Below are 24,239 nucleotides of genomic sequence, written 5' to 3'. Positions count from 1 at the left end.
TACGTCCGTACAGTAGAACACAGAAGAAGACATTTCAACACACATAATTTTAGAGTAATTTTTGCTTATTAGTACGGTTGAACTGAATCATCGAAGGGTCAGAAGTAAAGACATTGGTTAAAAGAATGGGATTAAATACATAAAGGATATTTGTGTTGTTTAACATTTAATTATTGCAGGTTTGCGTCATATTCTGAGTTGCATTATTTTTGTGTTTTTTTTTTTTGTGAGTGAGATGAATTAATGCATATTCATATTTATTTTAGAACTACAGTAACATCTTCTGATTTCTCTCAACATGGGGACAGGAGAGCTGTCAATCAATAAATTGAAAAAAAAGTAACTTATTTGAAAAAGTAACTCAGATATTCTCTTGTAAATTAAAAAGTAATGCGTTACTTTACTAGTTACTTGAAAAAAGTAATCTGATTACGTAACTTGCGTTACTTGTAATATATTACCCCCAACACTGCATTTAGGCATATATAAACAAGGCAATCGTGCTCGGATCCACGCCACGTCTGATATTACCTGAATAAGTTGCTGTCAGCCTAATTAACAGAGAACTCTGGAGCTCTGAATATATATATATTTAATCAGGTGGAGCAGGAATGAGGGCTTAGATATCGTATAAGTGTGCGTGTTAACAAAAGATTCAGTTATAGCCACAAATAAGCCCATGGAGCTAACTTGAGTCAAATCCCAGAACATAAAGAGATGCACTCTGACCAATGAGAGGATAGTTCCGTTTTTAGTTGAAAACAATGTCATGTAAACACCCCCTCACATGTGGCACATTATGGTACGCTTTGATCCAAACTGACTTAATTAAACTTACTCAACTTTCTTAACTAAATATTGACACTATTGTCTTTAAGAGCTCTTTTACAGCAGAATTTGAATAATCTTCATAGCTGCATTTCCATAACTGATTCCGCTGTTTTCCTGTTTATCTCTATCTCTGTGAAGCTGCTTTGACACAATCTGTACTGCATAAAGCACTATAGAAATAAATGTGACTTGAATTAACTTGAAGCTAAACAAACCAAATTAAGCTCCTGTTTTAGAACAAAGCAAACAACCTACAGGTCTGAAAATGCTACTAAACAAGCCTAGTGATGGATGTCACACATTCTCAATAGCCAATCAGATTATCCACCAGGCCAGCTGTAGCCTAGCTCGTCACCATTTTGTACAGCTGCAGGTAGTCTTTGGGCGGCCGTTTGCGCTTCTCAGCAATCTTCCCCAGCATGTAGTGAATGAGCCACTCCTCCTCATCGCCGTCACAGCGAGAGGCGCTCTGAAAACACTGCGACGCCGTCTCCAACATCGAGTCTCTGCGCTCTTCCATCTTTAAACACAAACAAACAGCAGCTGACACAAATCCTGAAACACAGAGTCTCTTATTTCGAGTTTAACACACACTCATGGCTCTCTCGCTCTCAGATGAGTCTTCATCTTCACAAACAGAAGTACCTGTTTGATCAAGTCAGGAGGAAGTTCGTGTTTCCATTGTTTGAGCTGTCTGGAAGCGAAGGAGTGAAAGGCATAGGACATGGTACCATACTCGATCCATAGGGAGAGGTTGGAGCTGTCTATCTCCAGAGCCCGTTTGAAACAGGTCAGCACAGCCAGAGAGTTTTTCCAGATGGGTCCGTCACTCCTGAGCTCATTGGAGTTCAGCTTGTCCTGGATGCGACTGGCGCGTGCCAGTGCCATGCCTGCCCACGAATCAAACCTGGAGAGACAACAGTCACCTACAGCTGAATACATTGAAGGTAAAAACTTCAAACGTAAAACTGTCACAGACCTGTTGGGACACATGCAGATGTCGTGCATGTAGAACTTGATGGCTTTCGACTGCTCTTTGTTTTTGAAGTGGTAGTCCGCTAGCAGGTAGTACAGCTCGTTAACCACAGGGGGTGCCGGGGAAGCTCCTTCTGGAAGCGCTGGCACCTTGGAGAAGGAGAAATGCTTTTAACCCTCTGGTGCTCCTCATTTGGGAGTCACACTTGTGATCTTCGATCTTGAATTTTGAGATAATTTCATGGCACTAATTAATATTTATGCAACAATTATGATGAATTTCTGCCCATTAAAATAATTTTTTTTTAATTTTAAATAGATATTTTTATATTACTTTTCAATGAATACAGTATTTCATGTTAAAATAGAGTCAATGCCTTTAAAATCCCATTTTTGAAGCCAGATTAGTGCCATCTGATGGGAGTAAAATAAGAAAAACTTCTGCAATTCCATGGTTTAGCCCATAGATTTCTATATAGTAGAGACCTGCGCAGGACAGATTTTTCAGTCCCGCTCTCGCAAGATTCTGTCCCGCGCAAGATTCTGTAATATCTCCTAAGCTCCACAACATACCAGCATAAATGCTCCCGATAAAATATTTGTTATTTAAGCTAAGCATCAACATTCACATTCACAAACCACTGTTATTTTTAACAGAAAAGCAAGCATGTGCTGCTGCATGCATGGTTTGGCATGCCACTACAGCAGCGCTTCCTTTATTATCACTAAAACTGACATCTCAGTTAATCACGATCTCATAAAGCTCTGTTATATCACATTAAATATACGCACAATGAATCTTTCAGTGTCTACACTTCGTGTGTTAAAATGAGAGGATTCGTGAGCACGCAATTTCAGCACTGCGGTGAGTAGATTCTAACTTAATCACCTCTGATTGGCCATTGTGTTCCAGAAATCAACAGCTGAGTCTGTGATTGGCTACATTGCGCAACCTTTTAAACACGTGTTATAAATAGAAACTATGCCTAGCTTGCGCATGTCAGTCATTTTAATGTTAATATTAGTTGTTCTTTTTGCTTTTGTGCATCAGATAAATAACAATTTATATGTTTTAAACACTTTATGATGGGGACAGGAGAGCTGTCAATCAATAAATTGAAAAAAAAGTAACTTATTTGAAAAAGTAACTCAGATATTCTCTTGTAAATTAAAAAGTAATGCGTTACTTTACTAGTTACTTGAAAAAAGTAATCTGATTACGTAACTTGCGTTACTTGTAATATATTACCCCCAACACTGCATTTAGGCATATATAAACAAGGCAATCGTGCTCGGATCCACGCCACGTCTGATATTACCTGAATAAGTTGCTGTCAGCCTAATTAACAGAGAACTCTGGAGCTCTGAATATATATATATTTAATCAGGTGGAGCAGGAATGAGGGCTTAGATATCGTATAAGTGTGCGTGTTAACAAAAGATTCAGTTATAGCCACAAATAAGCCCATGGAGCTAACTTGAGTCAAATCCCAGAACATAAAGAGATGCACTCTGACCAATGAGAGGATAGTTCCGTTTTTAGTTGAAAACAATGTCATGTAAACACCCCCTCACATGTGGCACATTATGGTACGCTTTGATCCAAACTGACTTAATTAAACTTACTCAACTTTCTTAACTAAATATTGACACTATTGTCTTTAAGAGCTCTTTTACAGCAGAATTTGAATAATCTTCATAGCTGCATTTCCATAACTGATTCCGCTGTTTTCCTGTTTATCTCTATCTCTGTGAAGCTGCTTTGACACAATCTGTACTGCATAAAGCACTATAGAAATAAATGTGACTTGAATTAACTTGAAGCTAAACAAACCAAATTAAGCTCCTGTTTTAGAACAAAGCAAACAACCTACAGGTCTGAAAATGCTACTAAACAAGCCTAGTGATGGATGTCACACATTCTCAATAGCCAATCAGATTATCCACCAGGCCAGCTGTAGCCTAGCTCGTCACCATTTTGTACAGCTGCAGGTAGTCTTTGGGCGGCCGTTTGCGCTTCTCAGCAATCTTCCCCAGCATGTAGTGAATGAGCCACTCCTCCTCATCGCCGTCACAGCGAGAGGCGCTCTGAAAACACTGCGACGCCGTCTCCAACATCGAGTCTCTGCGCTCTTCCATCTTTAAACACAAACAAACAGCAGCTGACACAAATCCTGAAACACAGAGTCTCTTATTTCGAGTTTAACACACACTCATGGCTCTCACGCTCTCAGATGAGTCTTCATCTGCACAAACAGAAGTACCTGTTTGATCAAGTCAGGAGGAAGTTCGTGTTTCCATTGTTTGAGCTGTCTGGAAGCGAAGGAGTGAAAGGCATAGGACATGGTACCATACTCGATCCATAGGGAGAGGTTGGAGCTGTCTATCTCCAGAGCCCGTTTGAAACAGGTCAGCACAGCCAGAGAGTTTTTCCAGATGGGTCCGTCACTCCTGAGCTCATTGGAGTTCAGCTTGTCCTGGATGCGACTGGCGCGTGCCAGTGCCATGCCTGCCCACGAATCAAACCTGGAGAGACAACAGTCACCTACAGCTGAATACATTGAAGGTAAAAACTTCAAACGTAAAACTGTCACAGACCTGTTGGGACACATGCAGATGTCGTGCATGTAGAACTTGATGGCTTTCGACTGCTCTTTGTTTTTGAAGTGGTAGTCCGCTAGCAGGTAGTACAGCTCGTTAACCACAGGGGGTGCCGGGGAAGCTCCTTCTGGAAGCGCTGGCACCTTGGAGAAGGAGAAATGCTTTTAACCCTCTGGTGCTCCTCATTTGGGAGTCACACTTGTGATCTTCGATCTTGAATTTTGAGATAATTTCATGGCACTAATTAATATTTATGCAACAATTATGATGAATTTCTGCCCATTAAAATAATTTTTTTTTAATTTTAAATAGATATTTTTATATTACTTTTCAATGAATACAGTATTTCATGTTAAAATAGAGTCAATGCCTTTAAAATCCCATTTTTGAAGCCAGATTAGTGCCATCTGATGGGAGTAAAATAAGAAAAACTTCTGCAATTCCATGGTTTAGCCCATAGATTTCTATATAGTAGAGACCTGCGCAGGACAGATTTTTCAGTCCCGCTCTCGCAAGATTCTGTCCCGCGCAAGATTCTGTAATATCTCCTAAGCTCCACAACATACCAGCATAAATGCTCCCGATAAAATATTTGTTATTTAAGCTAAGCATCAACATTCACATTCACAAACCACTGTTATTTTTAACAGAAAAGCAAGCATGTGCTGCTGCATGCATGGTTTGGCATGGCAGAATGCGAGCAGCGCGTTTACTTCATCACTAAAAGCTGACATCTCAGTTAATCGCGATCTCATAAAGCTCTGTTATATCACATTAAATATACGCACAATGAATCTTTCAGTGTCTACACTTCGTGTGTTAAAATGAGAGGATTCGTGAGCACGCAATTTCAGCACTGCGGTGAGTAGATTCTAACTTAATCACCTCTGATTGGCCATTGTGTTCCAGAAATCAACAGCTGAGTCTGTGATTGGCTACATTGCGCAACCTTTTAAACACGTGTTATAAATAGAAACTATGCCTAGCTTGCGCATGTCAGTCATTTTAATGTTAATATTAGTTGTTCTTTTTGCTTTTGTGCATCAGATAAATAACAATTTATATGTTTTAAACACTTTATGTTTAGATCATTTCTATTTTGCGGGAGTCCCGCAAATCATTTTATTCTCCCGCATCCCGCACACACACAAGTCTCTTCCCGCCCACACCCGCACATCAAGAGTTGTCCCGCACCGCACCCGGTTACGTTGGGTCCCGCGGTCCTCCCGCAGGAGTGCAGGTCTCTACTATAGGGCCTTTCGCACCACTTTAGTTCCAGAACTAAATGTACAGTACTAAAGTACTGGGACAATTTTGCGGGAACTATTTCCCAGCACCATTTAAAGGGTTGCATTCGCACCGACAGTGTGTACTAAGAAGTGACGTAAGCCGGTCGACAGCGTCGTCATTTGTGCGCGGCGTTCAACAACAGAAACAAAGAAGAACAACATTAACAACAGGAGGATGGAGGACGCTGTGATCGGAGCTGTGTTTTTGTTGTGTCTCGTGGGTTTCCCAATAATGGACATGGAATGTCGACGTATACGTAAAGCTATTGAAAGAACGGAAAGGAGGACTAAGAATCTCCAACGACAACTTACAGTGCTACATTTGCTATAAGTGCCTGCACTTCAGCGTCCGTCCATCTATCGCTGTTCTCCATACTTGCGAAATAAGTTGACACAATGTTTACACTGCGTTTTACTAAAATCGCACCCAGTTCCGGCGGTGCGAAAACACCAAAAAGTGGATAGTTCCACAATTAGTTCTGGTACTATGAAAAGGTTCCCGAGGTGCGAAAGGCCCTAATATAGCTCTATAAAAAAGGCCTATACATTCTCTAATTGTTTTTAGACATAAATGCTTATTCTTATTAAGTTGTGGGTTTGGATATATATTTAGACATTCTCAAAGACAACTTTTTGTTTGAAATGTTGATTTGAAGCGTCAGTTTTTGGATTATTATTACTACAATCAAACCTGAACACAGCGAATGCATTTTGTTACACAAAACATTAAAATTCTATAAAAATGTAAAAAAAAAATGAACAGAAATGTTTTATCAGAGCTTAATCCTTCTGGGTTTGATCTGATTTCAACCTCTTTTTCCAGTTTTCTGACTTGTTTTTGGCTATATGGTTATAGCCATACCAATTCATTTGAGTGTGTATAATTGTGTATGTTTGTGCGTGTCTGTGAGTGTGTGTGTGTGTGTTTGAGTGAGTGTGTCTGTTTTGCACTCTTGATGTTTTAGAGTGTAACCCCTTCCTTGCTGTCCGCTTTTTTACTGCATTGTAGTTGAATTATTGCTTTTATTTTACATATTTGCTGTGTTACAGTCACACCAGTTCATAGGTGTGTGTGTGAGTGGATGTGTTGGTTTGGCACTCTTGATGTTTTAGAGTTTCACCCTGTCATTTCTGTGAACTTTTTTCTGCATTGTGACAGATTTGTAGATTGTACACACAAACATTCTCACAATTTTTGTGTTTTTGTGGATTTCCCATTCATTTCCTATGGTCGGTCATTTTTGACCGAAGACCACAAGGGTGACTATTTTTTTACGACCACTTCGTCTGCTCGAATCATGCCCTCAATTTTTGTGTGCGTTCACATTCCAAATGCCATAAAAGTCACCAAGTTTCGTACAATTCCGATGTAGCTGTGATTTTAAAAAATTCTAAACAGAAAATTTTCAAAAGTAACGAAGAGCACCAGCAGGTTCAGTGACAGATGAACGGATAAAAAAAGATCTAGATGAAGGGATGAAAGTCGATGAGCTCCTACCTTCAGAACACCTCCTTCGATATAGGCAGACACGTCATCTACAGAGAGCGTGGGGCCATTGCTACGTGGGATTATTCCAGAAAGCCTTTTAAGCAGGTTGGCAACGTCAGCAGAGACAGTGCTGGTCTTATAGCTGTCAAACTCTGGCAAGGTCTTGGGTTTAAAGTATTCAAACATAAAGACGGCATCATCCCAATGAAGCTCCACCTAGATCAGAGATCGAGAGAGGAAGACACAGAAAGAGACCGGAAGAAAAGAGATGTAACAATATCATGTAATCAGATTCCAAAACAGTTTTATTTTAGTGTTATTTATATATTATTATAGTATTATTTTAATACATTCAGTTTTCATTTAAATTTTAGTTTAAGTTTTAGTTATATTCTTATGTGCTTTTGTCATTATTAGTTTTTAGTTTAATATTTCTATTTATCTTATTTTAGTTTTAGTAATTTTAGTACTTCAAGCATATTTTATTTTAGTTAGTTGCCAATGCAATATTTCAAATTTTCATTTATGCTTTTTTGTGTTTAAATATTTTAAATTCCGCAGGAAATGCAATCAAATAGAATTTGCATTCTAACAGATATACATGAAGGAAAAACAGAAAAAACATCCAACCCAAAAGTGCTGTCCAACAATAAGGGCAGGTAATGTAGGCATCAGAAACATAATAATCACAAGTTTGCAGAAAAGAAATAAACGGTCTAATTTTTTCAAATAGCAAAATCTTGTCTTTTAAGGTATACCTAATTCTTATGTACCCATCAGCTTTGTCAGACATATTTTAAATGTTGGAACTTTTTTTTCCCCAGAACAAAAGAATAAGTTTCTTGGCAGAGATTAGCCCATGTCGTTGGACCTGTGTAAGTCTCAAAAATTCTTCCGAAACTCCAAATATGATTAATATAGGATCTGGTTCAATACGTGTGCCCAAAGTATCTGGAAAAACCTGGACATTTTTGTTCCAAAAACTTTGGACACATAACATATGAATGGGACATGTTGGAATCTAAAGATGGACATTTATCGCATAATGGCAATACTTCTTGAAAATATTTTGTGTAATTTACATTTGGAATAATGTAACGTCTGTGAAGTGGTTTAAACTGAATAAGACAATGTCTTGCATTAATGGAACATTTGTGAATAAGTTCAAGACTTTGTTCCCAAATTTCAATAGGAATTTCCATCGCAAGTTCTTCTTCCCAGGCAGATTACATTTTCTCCATAGACAGACTTTTCACCTATTCTAAAGCCTTGTATAGGAAGGAGATGGTACTACCCTCACTATGACTTCTTTCCAAGAAAGCGTCCAGATACATAGGTTTAGCCGTGATATAATTAGAAATGCTACATTTGTGCTTTTTTAAGTTGAATTTTTTCATCTAATAATTAAATTTTACTTAATTTCAGAATTATGTTAACAAATTTTATTTGTAATAGTTTGTCAACAATGATCACACTGGTTCAACATTAACTTATTGCCACTAAATTAACCTATTAATCTGCCTGCGAATTGAGATTTTACAGCCATATTTCTTACCAACCACAAAACTGTACTTTTTATAATTTACATACATCTATAAAATATTTTTATTATTATTACATGACTTTTTCCCCCAAATATTTAACGTTTAAATTATTTTAAATAATAAAAAATATAATAATAATAATAAAAAATATAAATGATTTTTATTATAATTTTATTGAATTATAATTTTGTCTCTGATAATGGGATTTTTTAAAAAAAATGTAAGGTTTACCATCAAATATTACCATGCTAATTTTGGTCACTGATTTTGCTAAACACACATGAATGGAAAGTTTTAACTGGGGATTTCTGTCAAACTGTAAGTGAGAACAGACTCTTTTGTCCCCCTCAGGAGTAACAGCAATATGAACAACGGTAGGCATGCAGTAATATCCTGCTATTTATTTCATTACCAGAAGTATTTGACTACACTGACGAGTGACAAAAGACAGAATTATCACTTATCCATCGGAACAAAAAGCAATTTCCCCGCTGGCATAATGACAATGTTTTTGGGGAGAAATGAGCTGAATGTTTATAACAGGGCCACAAAAATTGTGCTGATTAGTTTTGATTTATAACACTAACAATGCAGCATCAGATAATTCATTCAGAGAAGAGAAAGTGGCTGGAATTCAGGATGAGTTATGGATTGAAACTAACTCATTTGTTCAGAAAGCCAGGATCAAGTAATTTGTCCTGATACTGATTTTAAAAGTAGGCCGACAGCATTTGTAATTATGCTCCCTTTTATGCGCATGTATCCTTTGTGGATTCCACACTAAATTTACCCAAGATTAAAAAACAAAGTCAAAAGAAATGTTGATTTTAAACCTATAATTGTATTTTTAATTGTAATTCTCTACTGTGAAGTACTGATTTAAAAAAATTAATAAAGAATAAAAACTGATTATTCAGCTGAGAAGCATGCAAATTTTCATAACCAAAGCTAAAAACCAAAATCACCACCAACAATGACTTTTTTTTTGGTTTGCTTTTTCCTTTTCCTCTAATGGTGCTGTACCTCACAGCTCCACAGACTAAGCACAGTTCAATATTTGCTAAGTGCCTGCAAAAACATAAGCAGAATCTACACCGCATGGTCTGTTTCCGCCAGAGACACAGAAACAGATGCAGAACACCTCGGTGTTGTACTTTGGTGGTGTGTACAGCATTTCCTGTGTACAGAGCAGTGCTGTATAATGGGTGTGTGTGGGTGGCTAAATGATCAATGTGCCTCCTTGCTGCCAAAAGATAATCAATCAGTGAATTATTGCTGAATCAGACTGCCAGCTCATCCTATCCGACATCCACCTACCTTCATTAGCACAGGGACAGTTCTCCTTCTCTCTTTTTAAAGCATCTTAGATCTTCGAGACATCAAATAAAAATGTACACAGGAGACTTTGAAGTCATGTTTAGGAGTAACTAAAGTCAACACTGTTGACTTAACTACACTTTCTGGTAGCAGAACATAGCCAAGCTAAAATATTACAGCTTTATTTACAGTTTTTTTCCAACACGTAATGGGTTAGCTTGACAATACTCATTTATGACACATTATTTTGCATAATTCAGTGCTGTTCAGTGGGCAGAAAACATTGAGTGATCGCACAAAGTATATTGAGCGAGAAGAGGCACAGAAAAGCAAGTGAATCAACCACATTCTCCTTCACTGTCTTCGCTATCAAGCAGAATTTGGAAGTTGATTCAGTTTAATAAATTCAATCAGATGGATTGATTTTGTGAAAAAAAGTCTGCTTAAGTCTAAATTGTTCCTAAATCAGCACAGACCTGGCAAAATATTACATTAATATCTGGGTCACAAATCAAGAATGCTCTGCCTGTGCCCCAAAAAAAAGCAATTCAGCCTTTTTGATTTGCGTAGACATAAACTAATTTAAGCGCATTACCATCAAAAACAGAACTAATGAAGACTCTTATGTTCACTTTTACATCCAACTACAAAACACCTGCATTGCTTAAAAGAAAATGGCAGACAGTGTACAACTCGCTGAGGGCGGAGATATGCTAATATAGGACAGTCCGGCAGTGGTTGTGGGCGGGGCCTGAGCAATATGACGTCATTCTGCTCAGAAAATCAAAACGGCTTGATAATTGAGACTTTTTAGGTTTTTTGGTGGGTTAAAAAAAAAAAAAAAAAGGAGAGAATGGATTTTTATAGGGATGCTCCGATCAGGATTTTTGCAGCCGATACGGAGTACCGATTTCTTGTCATGGTGATCGGACGATACCGATGCCGATTCTGATGCTTCAAGCTTTGTATAGATGGTTTCATTGGGTTAACTTCCGGTCTGTGTTTGTTTATCAGTCTGGCTATGGTGCCGGCTACAGATGCAGTTAAAGTTAAGGTGATGATCAGACTGAAGTTGGGCTCAGGTGGTTGTGCTGTGGGACGTGTTTCCCATACATTTATTTATTTGTGGCGCTCACCACAATATCAAAACTGACCGATTTTCCAAAAGGCTTGGTTGAATAAACATGAGCACGTACTGCACGTTTAAAAATCAAGACACGTGTTTTTATATCACTGTATTTCTGAAGGAAGACTATCTTTAGAACATTTTCGATGTCATTTTCATTTCATCTTGCATGTTATATGCCTGATAAAGCGGTGTACAGCTGTTACTGGGGAAACCTCTGTTTCTGTTCCGTCCTCCACGCTGAGACAACTCACAAAAGACTATTTTTAACCAAGCAGTGCGGAGAGCCGCTTCAGAAACGTGCCGCGGCTGGCTCATAAACACAAGCACTGACTAGAGCTGCCGCGATCAGCTCCGGTGGGCGTGGAGCCGTAACGCACCGCAGACGCATGCAGTGAGGGGCAGATCAGCTCTAACGTCACTGAATCTGCTGTTAAAAATGAACCATCTATTCATCATGCAAAACATACATGACAAACAGCAAATTTTTCATTGATTCGCGAAACGTCATAGCATTGCCACACCCGATTGCCACACGCCAAATCATTTATGTCCCCACGCATCATGTACGTCGTCACGCGTTGACGTAATCAAATTGCGATCGGTTCCTGAGATCGGCCAAGTTGGTGATTACCGATCGAGTCATAAAATATGATTATCGGCCGATACCGATCTCCAGCCGATCGATCGGAGCATCCCTAGATTTTTATCATTGTAGGGTGGTTGTGTCCACACACTGCTGAGACACATTTATATGCAAACACCACGTAAAAGTGAGCTTTGCATCCGATGCCCCCTTTAAAGGGTTATTTCACCAAAAAATGAAAACTCAAGTCATAATTTACCATACTTGCTTGCTACAAACTTATTGGTTCTTGCATGTCAAACAAGCAAGTTTGTGCTTACGTTTACCATATTCGATGTTTATATGTGAATAAAAAGCCTATCTTTTCATTATATAAAGTGATCATGTCTCTTCAGAAGACATGATTAAATCACTCAAGCAAGTTCACATGGATTATTCTTATGATGAAGCTTGAAATTTTCAGTTCGTGTGGAGTTTCAATGGCTGGACAAGAATTATGAGAGAATATTACAAATATATTCATTTAAGTTCTGTCGAAAAACAAAAGGCATTTGGGTAAATCATAACAATTTTCATTTTTGTGTCAACTATCCCTTGCTGCTAGCATTAAGCTTAAGAGATTAATGCTTGCATACAGAATGGACACATGCTACGCACCCTACCTCAACTCACTCTTACAGGTCTAAATCCCCTCCAGAAGCCTGAGGTCGGTGAATGTGAGGTACCATGTCATATTAAATTATTTTCCAGAACCTTCTCATTCACTGTTCCTTGTTGGTGCAATGCTCTTCCTAACAATATCCAGACAGCTGAAATCCCTGACAATATTCAAGAAATAGTGTAAGACTCATCTCTTCCATGAGCACTTCATGGCATCCTGCTGAATCTTAAAAAACCCTTCTATGCTGTCACTATTTCTTATATTCCTCGCTGTCCCAGCTTGTACTATTCTAGACATTGGTGATACTTTGTATTGCTAGCACTTCTCATATTATTGCCTCGTTAAGATTAATCGCTTGTTGTGTTGCTCATTTGAAAGTCTGCTAAATGAATGAATGTAAATGTAAAACAACATTCAGTTTCACTTTGTTATGTGACATATTTCCAAGCGAAGCAGGACAATATACAGGGTTTTATTAGTGATGAATACTATTTTACTTTGTCTGCATTGCCTTGGTTATCTGAACAGAAAAGTTTTCAGATGCAGAGTAGGTTTTGATGAAAGTTTTTGAAAATCTTTTTTTATCTTGCATATACTGATGAATTGTGCACATAAGTGACTTTCAGAAAGTTAATTGTGTAAAATATGCTCATATAATGTCATTGTGAGTGTGTTACCTGTGGGGCAGAATGCTCCTCCAGGTATCGGGCTTTGCTCTTCTTGCTTGGGTAAGCATACAGGCAGAAGAAACACTGCTCAAGTGCCGTCTCCAGATCTTCTTTATATGGCAGATTCTCATGTCCTGCGAGCTTCTCCCGCAATACACGCACCTGAAAACAGATACATGATCATTAGACAGCAGGTCTACATTATTAAAGCAAAATACTGTTAAATGGTGCTGTGCATTACTGTTTCAACTAATGTTCAAAAGTTTGGGGTCAGTTTTTGTTTTTTATAATATTTAATATAATATACAGTGGGTACGGAAAGTATTCAGACCCCCTTAAATTTTTCCCCAACTAAGCAAGCCAGAGGCGACATTAGTGACTGTTTCTATGGGCCGCGGGAATCTACTTATATATCTCTATGTCTGCTATGCCAGAGCACGTACACGCGTCAAATGTTGTGAACGCGCTCAGGACAGTTGGACATTGCGGTGGATCAGAGGTAAAAAATTATATAAATACTGTTCAGTTTCTTGCACAGACCGATCGTTTCGTGTCTTAAGACCTCAATGTATCGTCACGAGCCGCAGGGTTTAATTTGGTTGTCGGTGTATGTTTTTTTTTACTCTCAAAGCCGTGGAGCCCATTGACTGCCAATATATGAATGACAGACTGCAACGGTTTGAGTTAAAAATCTTCGTTTGTGTTCTACTGAAGAAACAAAGTCACCTACATCTTGGATGCCCTGGGGGTAAGCAGATAATTTACATCAAATTTTCCTTTCAATTATCCCTTTAAGGAATGATTAAAATGATTCACAGTCAGACAAACATGTGTCGGCATGATATTGAATCAGACTCACAAAAAATTTGAGTAAAGTGCCATCAGAGTTGCAGCACCAGCAGCGACGGCCCAGGTATTCATGCGCTGTGTTCAGAAGCATGAGGGAGGAGGGCAGCAACGGAGTATCATCCTCTACAGAACATAAACACACACAGCTGTGTCAACAACACTGTGAAACACTACGACATACTAAGATTATCGCAACACTGAAATTATGTTATCTTTCTTTATTCATACCACCATCATCATCCTCATCTGCGATGTGCTGCCGCAGCATGCAGTCAAAGGCTGCCTCTTCCTGTTTGATGAGGCGGTACAGCAGAATCCATGGCAACAGCGATGAAAAATGAGCCTCTTTGGGGTCATCAGGTAAGACCATGCTGTTGGCTATCAACTAGAGAATGAACACAAAAACAGCAGGTAAAAAATTTGAAGAATGATCATGTAAACAGTAATATTGTGAAATAGTATTATAATTTAAAATAACTGTTTTATAGCCATTCCTCCGGTCTTCAGTGTCACATGATTCTTCAGAAATCATGCTGATTAGCTGCTCAAGAAACATTTCTTATTAATATGATTGTATAGCAACAAACACGCTCCCATGAATCCACAACACTGAAATTATGTTATCTTTCTTTATTCATACCACCATCATCATCCTCATCTGCGATGTGCTGCCGCAGCATGCAGTCAAAGGCTGCCTCTTCCTGTTTGATGAGGCGGTACAGCAGAATCCATGGCAACAGCGATGAAAAATGAGCCTCTTTGGGGTCATCAGGTAAGACCATGCTGTTGGCTATCAACTAGAGAATGAACACAAAAACAGCAGGTAAAAAATTTGAAGAATGATCATGTAAACAGTAATATTGTGAAATAGTATTATAATTTAAAATAACTGTTTTATAGCCATTCCTCCGGTCTTCAGTGTCACATGATTCTTCAGAAATCATGCTGATTAGCTGCTCAAGAAACATTTCTTATTAATATGATCGTATAGCAACAAACACGCTCCCATGAATCCACACGGACCTGTATGAGGTTGTTGGCGAGGCGCGGTAGGTTTGCGGGTCGTGGGGTGTGACTGAGCAGCTCAGGTTTTTCAGTGATGCAGCTTTCGACGCCCTTCAGCAGGGCCGTGACAGTGGACACCCACTCCTCCTTGGCAGAGGGGCTGCTGGGTAATCCAGAGTTCAAGTGCTGTATGGCCTCATTGAGAGACACTTCAGATGTCTCGAGGCAGGAGCTGTAGTCTTTCAGCCGCAGCAGGGAGCTCTGGGGAGAGAAAAAACAAAGACGGATGTGGAGTCAACAGGTTAAGTGTCTGAAAACGCCACACTTTTGTAGAATTGAGGGTTGAGGATATGTTCAGTCAGATTTAAGACAAATGGGATATTGCACGCTTTGAGTAAAGCTACTCATTATTCCCATAATAACTAGCTTTTAACATGCTCGCTCTATCATTTTGAGCTCTGATATAAATTGACCTGATCCACACAAAGTATATGAGAAAAATATGATGTGTTTATGAGACAATGCGGTAACACTTTACTTGAAGCCCATATATACAGCAGAAAAATATTATTCATAATGCCTAATTATATATATTGCAATGTATTATACACTTCCTTTCAAAAGTTTGGAGTTGGTAAGAGACTTCTTTCAAACATTTAAAAAGCCTGCATTTATTTGATCAAAAATAAACTAAAAACTGTAGCATTGTCAAATATTGTTACAACATAAAATAACTTTTCTATTTGAATATATTTTAAAATGTAATTTATTTCTGCAATGGCAAATTTTCATTACTCCAGTCTTCAGTGTCACATGATCCTTCAGAAATCATTCTAATATGCTGATTTGATGCTCAATGTATCAACAGATGCATTTTGGATTCTTTGATTAATAAAGTTCAAAAGAAAAAAATGTATACAAAATTATAATTTTTTATAAAATGCCTAATTATATATATTGCAATGTATTATACACTTCCTTTCAAAAGTTTGGAGTTGGTAAGAGACTTCTTTCAAACATTTAAAAAGCCTGCATTTATTTGATCAAAAATAAACTAAAAACTGTAGCATTGTCAAATATTGTTACAACATAAAATAACTTTTCTATTTGAATATATTTTAAAATGTAATTTATTTCTGCAATGGCAAATTTTCATTACTCCAGTCTTCAGTGTCACATGATCCTTCAGAAATCATTCTAATATGCTGATTTGATGCTCAATGTATCAACAGATGCATTTTGGATTCTTTGATTAATAAAGTTCAAAAGAAAAAAATGTATACAAAATTATAATTTTTTATAAATGTAACATTAGAAATGTCATATTTGATCAATGTAATGTATATATATTTTTTTTATTTCCCGAAATGTTTAGTGCATATTTTCAAAAATAATTGTAAACAGTTATAATACATGATAATACTTTACATACTCATGGTTATGTTATTAAATAAAATTGTTCACACCAAAATTTTAATTGTTCTGCTTGCATATTTCATTTATGTTTATGTTCCTTTAAATAACTACTTCTTTAAAGATCATAACACTTCATAACACATAAAATAAAGCATGACATCATGTTTTTCATTTATTATACTGTTCACAAGGGATAAAGTACTGTCAGCTGGTCATTATCGTAAAGTAAACCCTGACAGAATGATCAGAACCACAGACGCAAGTCATGAATGAAGAGAGGTGTAACATGGGCTCTTTTGGGCTCGTTGAAGACCAGTCGTGCCGCTGCATTCTGAATCATTTGTAGAGGTTTGATAACCTCTACTGATAATACTTTACATACTCATGGTTATGTTATTAAATAAAATAGTTCACACCAAAATTTTAATTGTTCTGCTTGCATATTTCATTTATGTTTATGTTCCTTTAAATAACTACTCCTTTAAAGATCATAACACTTCATAACACATAAAATAAAGCATGACATCATGTTTTTCATTTATTATACTGTTCACAAGGGATAAAGTACTGTCAGCTGGTCATTATCGTAAAGTAAACCCTGACAGAATGATCAGAACCACAGACGCAAGTCGATATCGATACCGATACCTTGACTTCGATACCGGTTCCTAAACGATACTTTTTTCGATACGAATTTTATGAAATCAATTTTAACAAGATTACAGTATCTAAAAATAAAACTTTGGTTTTATTTTTCATCTTGTTGATGTTTATATAAACTCAAAGACTCATCTCCTGAGCCACTGCACAAAGGAACAAAATGTAATCAACACAATAAATCAGTGCAAATAGTTTTAATAAAGCTCAAATAGTCTTCAGTGTACACATCTGTTAGGCTACATTTACACTAGTGTGTGTTCGTATTAAAATGCATAGCTCAAACAGAATCATGATTTCTATTTATTTTCCACTGATTTACTGATGAGCATTAGCAGCTTCCAGCGCTGTCTGCCTGTGTTCTCTCTTCCATGATCGCTGCTCTGACTCAGAGTCAGAGGTAATAACATATTTAATTTCAGCAACATTACATGGTCAAAACACACATTAGATGGCAATCGGATGTTATTACAAACACTCGATGGTGGTTTAAAGTGAGTTTTGAGTAAAAGCGGAATATAAATCTTATTTATTGTCTTATGTAGCATGATGCTACAGTGCGCATGAATTGTCACATAACACACGCTTTCGGTCGTGTTGTATGAACGGACATCTGCATATGATCGGAACTCCACGCAGCTCCCGCGCGACTCTCCATTGGAAATAAATGACTGAATGACCGGTCTGTCGCTTGTCGCTTGTCGGAGATAGTGGAAAGTCGGCTTGAAACGCAGTGGAAACGCTAGTATGACGAGGATCGTTTTCATTTTAAAACATAAACGCACCAGTGTAAATGTAGCCTTACATCTAAGGGGGCTGGGACGCATTCGCACTACAGCCTCACGTGTGCGCCACATCTCTGAGTGTAACCGGTGTAAACTAGTAGGTGTGTTCGAATTGATGCGGACTGACTGTGCAGACCGATCGGTGTATTACAGTACCACGAGAGCTAAAGAGAGCAGACTGCTCCGTACGCTTTCGAATCGCTCTCGCGAATGTCAAACACTGATCGATCTGCGCCGCACCTCTTCTAGTCGAACACACCGGCTAGTGCTGCAGGCTTATTGGCTCACTGACGCTGATGAGATTAACCTCTTAGGTATCGAAATTTGGTACCGAACGATGAGACGTTTTTCGATACTGGATGGTATCGAGGCATTTCGGTCGGTGCCTAAAAAGTATCGAACTCGATACCCAGCCCTACCACTGACTGATGAATAACTGAATATCTGAATATCTGAACAGCACTTAAGACTCTTCTAGAGTTACTCTTGTCTATGAATTCTATGAAACAGAAGTGACAGTATCTTGAGAGATCGATTTCTTTTGTATTGTACCTCCTCTATAGAGATGGCATTGTCCACGCTAAGGTTAGGCAGGAGGACGGTGATTTTTTCCATCTGACTTGTCTGACCTTTCAGCAGACCGACACACATGTCGTAACACTCCAGCGCCTCTTCCATGTCACCCTAAAGCATCACATTAACATTCATGCATACAGGGCAAAAACTTCACAAGTAATCATTATTTAAATGTAAACTGTAATTTCTCTAAATATACTCTTATCTATAAACAAGTCAGCACCAGTCAAGATAATCAAGTGTTTTAATATGATACAATTGGTGTTTTAATTGGCGATTCTGCGTCTAGAAACTGAGCTCCATTACCTGAAAGGCAAGGTATCGTGCCTTGAGCCAGTGAACTCTGATGGCAAAAGAGAGCCAATCGTCTTCAAACAGATCTCTCTGAGAGGAGGCCATGGTCAGAAGGAATATATCTGTCTGAAAGCGGGTCTCTGGACCATCAACGTCCCCAAAATCCCTTCCTGAGCCAGACATGGTCTTCCTCTGAGACACTGTAAATACATGACATTGGTGTGATTCCTTTTCACGATTTGTAAAAAACACAACTGATGTCAAACACAACACAGATGTCTGACTGTTTGTGACGTTCTTACTGTTCTTGCCCTTCATCATGGACTTCTGCTCCAACTGTAGCTCCAGACAGCAGAGACACATCAGCATCATTTCCTGTTATATAACAGACAGTATAGTATGTCTTAGATGTACTGTATATAAAAGCACACTGTGGTCAGACCTGCAAACATCTATTACATGTGACTGATATGTACATGTAATTGAATAGTTGAAAAATATTCAGTTGGGGGAAGTCTTGGCCTAATGGTTAGAGAGTCGGACTCATAACCCAAAGGTTGTAGGTTCGAGTCTCGTACCGGCAGGGATTGTAGGTGGGGGGAGTGAATGTACAGCGCCCTCCCCCCCCTTCAATCAAGGCCCCGACCCCCCAACTGCCCCCGGGCGCCGCACCATAAATGGCTGCCCACTGCTCCGGGTGTGTGTTCACTGCTGTGTGTGTGCACTTTGGATGGGTAAATGCAGAGCACTAATTCCGAGTATGGGTCACATCCTCAACTGTATATTTTACTTTGTTTTAGAGTTACCAGTTATTTACACCTAGGAAATAACTGGTATTCATTTAAGTTATACAAAGTGAAATTCTTCAAGTAAATATAAAAAGTGTGGTTGACAAGGATAAAAATAAATATATGAATCAGGCACATCTACTACAATTTAATGAAATATTAGCAATATGCACAACAAAAACATTAAAAGTTTGAGGTCAATAAGATTTGAGTTGTTTTGAAAACATGAATAATTCACCAAAGATGCATTAAATTGACACTAACCTTCAAAAGTTTGGGGTCTGTAAGATATTTAATTTATTTATTATTTTTAAAGAAATTCAGCAAGAACGCTTTAAATTGACAGCAAAGACTTTAACATTGTCACAAAAGATTTCTATTTCAAATAAATGCTGTTTGAATGTATGTTCATCAAAAATACTAACATGTACCACAAAAATACTAAGCAGCACAAATGTTTTCAATGTTGATAATGAGAAGAATTGTGTTCAGAACAGCAAATCAGCATATTAGAATGATTACTGAAGGATCATGTGACACTGAAGACTGGAGTAATTATGCTGAAAATTCTGACAATTTTTTTTTACTTTAAAGTGTAATAATAGCATTATTATTAGCTTAAGATAAACGGTTTTCTTCATTCAATTTCGCTTCTGGTCTTGTATGTTAATTGTATAGGTTCATTTACATAACAGAGAGTGTCTGTGACCTAGATTTTCCTAAAAACACTCAATAAGTTATCGGTCTCTGTCTGATTTTCAGTAGACCCAATGGGAGAAATACACCAGGTTCAGGTCAAGTGCCATGAGGAACAGAGTTTTGTTTCCAGGCAGGTGCAAGCAGTATGTGTGCCAAATGATCTCCTGCTGAGCGAAAAAAATCCTTTAAGTGAATACGTGTAGCTATTTCCTTCTATGTGCTGATGAATAAACATGCTTCCAAGTCGTTCTTTTGCTCCTACAACAGTTTTATTTCAGTCAGTCCCACTTATGCATACTACTGGAATAATAATGTGTTTAGCATTTGGCAAAAACACTCCAAAAAAAAACATTTTTTAGAATCTCAAAATGCTGAAAAGTATTTACTGAAGTGCATAGAAGAACTATAATTCCAAAAGCTTTCTAAATGTGAAAATACATTAAAATGCACTTTTTTTTACTCTCAACAACAGTTTTATTTCAGTCAGTCCCACTTATGCATACTACTGGAATAATAATGTGTTTAGCATTTGGCAAAAACACTCCAAAAAAAAAAATTTTTTTAGAATCTCAAAATGCTGAAAAGTATTTACTGAAGTCCATAGAAGAACTATAATTCCAAAAGCTTTCTAAATGTGAAAATACATTAAAATGCACTTTTTGCACTACACAGACAGTAGCCAAAACAGGTGTGCACGTGGAAATCTCCTTTACTTGCTACTAAGTGCCTCAAACAAAACCATGAATATCTTTCAAAGTTGTACTGGCACGAACCTCGCAAACAGGCTCACCTTTATGTGCTGGTTGCTGGAATCTCTGAGCAGTGGATTGGGCAGGCCAGCGCTGTGTTTCCTCCAGCAGTTGAACAGATCCAGCACCACTGTGCTGAGGCCCGCTGGCCACTCCTCCAGAAACTTCTGCCCCACCACCTTCAGATACCGCATCATCAGCTCCAGGATGCCGCCGTTCTGCATGTTCGCCAACAGGAACGCGTGAACGTCCTTCCGCTCTGAGGAACCATGAAGAACAGAGAGAACAATTAAAGGTCCACTGAAGTGCCTTGAAAAACGCAGCATTATGCTATGTGGTGACGTAATTTCAACTGAAACAGGAAGACAGGGTGGGACATATCGAGCAGCCCCAACCCCCTTTTAAATAGCCAATAGCATTTCAGCTTGGGCCAGAGGCCTTTGAGCTCGGTAAAGCCGCATTTGACATCTTATGACAGCCACAGTCTAATAGATTAGCCCTTTAGATTCAATATGAAACTGTTACTAAAGCAAAACAGTGATTATAATGATGCTGAGGATGTGTAGTTTGAAGATTGTGTAATTTATGTTGGTGCAGGACACCGGTGTAATCTCTTCTACTCGTTAGTGCCGTTTGTCTAACCGTTTCTCCTCCTAATCTGATCCAAATTGCTATACAATACAGCATTCTGTGTAGAATTCAAATTGGTCCGATACATTTTTATGGTATGTGCAACTCTGTGATATCGTGTCTCTGGACCGGAGCAGACTGTGTGCGCGCTGCGGCGGTTCACGTACACAACACGAAACCAGACTTCTTTCGACCCAATGGAAAGCATATTTACACTGTCTGAATCGTTACTTATTCCCCATATAGTGCACTACGTGCCATTCAGCATACAGAAAATACTACTTTGGTGAACAAGTGACCTATTTCAGCCACAGCTTCAGCATCTATTTATAGTGTAGGGGGCGGGACATTTCAGTTTCTAGAGAGCATTTGATTGGACAGAAAGTTTGACGAGAAGCTGAAGTGCAGGGTGACGTCATCAAAATTGTTGATCCATATTGCCGGAAGCGAGAGACTGTAAGTTTTGAATGCTTATATCTTCTAAATGCGAATTTTGTCATTGTTTTGGAGCACCCTAGCTACTAGATAACCTTAAGACTAACGTATTCATGCTAAAAAACAAAAAAAACTTCGATTCTGATTTCATGGGGAGTTTAAAAGAGAAGCATAAAGAATTAAAATGGTGACTAAATAAGAAAACCTCAGTTTCTGTACCTGTCTCCATAGAGACGATGTACTCGGAGGAGTTGGATCCGCGGTTCGACTGGGAGTCAAGTTTGCTGTCACACTGTGAGCCCATGTTACTGAGACTCTCCTCATCTTCATCATCTTCAAACTTTTTCAATCTGGAAATAAAGTTCAAGTCAATGTGACAAAGCAAGACTTTTTGAGAAAGTTCCTGACTTTCTAAGAACATGATTGATGTCTAAAATACAACTATGTGCAGCAAGACTTCAGTCTAATGTGTTTTCACTGCTAGGATTCACTCAAATGACAAAACAAAAATAGAAACCACATGACCAACAAAACATCTTATAGTGCATTGCTTGATATGGTCAGAGCAGGTTAGAACAAAAGCCCTGAATAGATAAATATTAAAATGAACACCTAGAGGGGAGGAATTTGAGCAGGAGTTCTTGGAAGTCAATCTTCTCTTCTTTCTTGCATCTGGTGTTGCGGACACGTGCTGAGCGCCTCTTCGCCGTCTCTACGGTGTCCTCTACCACACGTTTTCTCTTAGTGCCTTTTTTCACTTTGTCATTCAAGGCAGCGTCCAGAGCTGTAGGGTGAAGAGCAATGACATCATCAGTGTCATATGTGTCAAAACTACTGAAAACAAATGCTAAAGTGACTTGATGACCCCAATCTTCTGAACAGTAGTGTATATATGCCAAATTATGTATACAGTGTCAATTTAATATGAGTTTGGTAGCCCACACAATCAAAGTGCATTTTGAAAATAAATACAGCAATATGTAATGCACTAGATTATTAAACAATTCTTGTTCTTGGTCATAGTTAACTTGCGTTTCTTAAGCTAACCGCTTTTTTTTTTTACTATCAAATAGTAGGAACTTAATTCAGTCTCAAATGTCAACAGACAATCTGCTTTGTACTCCAGAATCAAAATGTCACCACAAAAAGATAAAAAATGCCTTAAAATAAAAATAGTCCCCAGCACGCTCCCTGTGCAAGTCGGTGGTCACGTTGGTTATGTTGACGGAAGTTAGCCTATTTTCAGGCGCTGCGTAATATCATTGCGCCTGCTGCACACATGGTACGGCAGCAAAGTTCCTTGATTATTACGCCGGAATGAGAGTATAGTACCTAGCCATATCGGTCTAGAAAATCACAACTTTTTATTTTCCGTCAGACTTAGTACACGATATAAGAAGAGTCAAATTTTAAATAGGAAAAATATCGAAACTCTTTTGGTAATTTTTGAGCGAGATGATTACATCAGATTCAATGATCTATGCTAAGCTACAGCTAAAAGTGCTACCTCGAGACCCGGAAATCGGCTGAATGGATTCGAAAACGGTAAAACTCAACTGTTTAACTCTAGGGGAGTTGGAAAATGAGCCTATTTTCAAAAATAGTGGAGTGTTCCTGTAAGTTAGTTAGTTTTATTTTATTATTAATTTTTGAAGGCACTTTTGATCTTTTTGTGATCGGAATCTTCTCATCCAGAGCTCTGTAACATTACAGGTGAGAGACTACATATTTATGCATGCGTCATGTCTACATTCACACTGACCAGCAGTAGTAACTGTGGTAACGGCGGCATCCTCAGTTCCATTGGCAGCAGTAGTAGTGACTGTGGGTGTAGTGGTGATCTCAATGACGTTCTGGTTCTGCAGCGCTCCTGCATCAGTGCTGGGCGGGGCCTGCAGCTGGACAAAGAACTCGGTGGATGGGTGCAGACTGGCACTCGGGCTACTGGGACCTGGAGGAGGGGCAGGGGGGGCCTGAGGTACACTGACAGGTATGGGGGGTTGAGGGGGGTCTGAAGCAGCAGTGGCAGGCGCTGGAGTGCTGGTGGGCATTTGCACGAGGCAGTCCGGGTCACGGTACATTGACAGGTCGATGCGGCGGCCGAAGTCAGGCCGTGGGACCAGGCAAGCATTCTGGTGTTTGTACATGGCCAAGAAACTCTCCCCAACGCTCTTCCACCTATACGGATAAAATACATCACACAGATATACAGCAAAATAATAAATATTTACATATTCTCAATACAATACATATTAATAAAGAAAATATA

The 24,239-nt window shown here is 38.5% G+C and overlaps 1 protein-coding gene across 1 annotated transcript in view; it reads right to left on the bottom strand.

The window, feature by feature from the left end:
• Positions 1-24,239, bottom strand: part of LOC107563165 (calcineurin-binding protein cabin-1-like) — a 105,367-nt gene that overhangs the window by 75,900 nt on the left and 5,228 nt on the right. Inside the window, exons 9-26 of the mRNA XM_016247960.1 lie at positions 23,733-24,148; positions 22,583-22,754; positions 22,190-22,320; positions 20,947-21,164; positions 18,972-19,044; positions 18,682-18,869; positions 18,317-18,483; positions 14,960-15,200; positions 14,577-14,733; positions 13,947-14,059; positions 13,097-13,249; positions 7,195-7,401; positions 4,405-4,550; positions 4,071-4,332; positions 3,781-3,945; positions 1,811-1,956; positions 1,477-1,738; positions 1,187-1,351 (exon numbers count right to left, since the gene is read on the bottom strand). Coding sequence (XP_016103446.1) covers positions 1,187-1,351; positions 1,477-1,738; positions 1,811-1,956; positions 3,781-3,945; positions 4,071-4,332; positions 4,405-4,550; positions 7,195-7,401; positions 13,097-13,249; positions 13,947-14,059; positions 14,577-14,733; positions 14,960-15,200; positions 18,317-18,483; positions 18,682-18,869; positions 18,972-19,044; positions 20,947-21,164; positions 22,190-22,320; positions 22,583-22,754; positions 23,733-24,148 — 3,382 coding nt within the window. The remainder of the gene's footprint in view (positions 1-1,186; positions 1,352-1,476; positions 1,739-1,810; positions 1,957-3,780; positions 3,946-4,070; positions 4,333-4,404; positions 4,551-7,194; positions 7,402-13,096; positions 13,250-13,946; positions 14,060-14,576; positions 14,734-14,959; positions 15,201-18,316; positions 18,484-18,681; positions 18,870-18,971; positions 19,045-20,946; positions 21,165-22,189; positions 22,321-22,582; positions 22,755-23,732; positions 24,149-24,239) is intronic.

Source organism: Sinocyclocheilus grahami, unplaced genomic scaffold (genome assembly GCF_001515645.1).
Source record: "Sinocyclocheilus grahami isolate Dianchi unplaced genomic scaffold, SAMN03320097.WGS_v1.1 scaffold859.1, whole genome shotgun sequence".
NCBI classification, from domain to species: Eukaryota; Metazoa; Chordata; class Actinopteri; order Cypriniformes; family Cyprinidae; genus Sinocyclocheilus; species Sinocyclocheilus grahami.
This window is presented reverse-complemented; position numbering and strand designations above follow the sequence as displayed.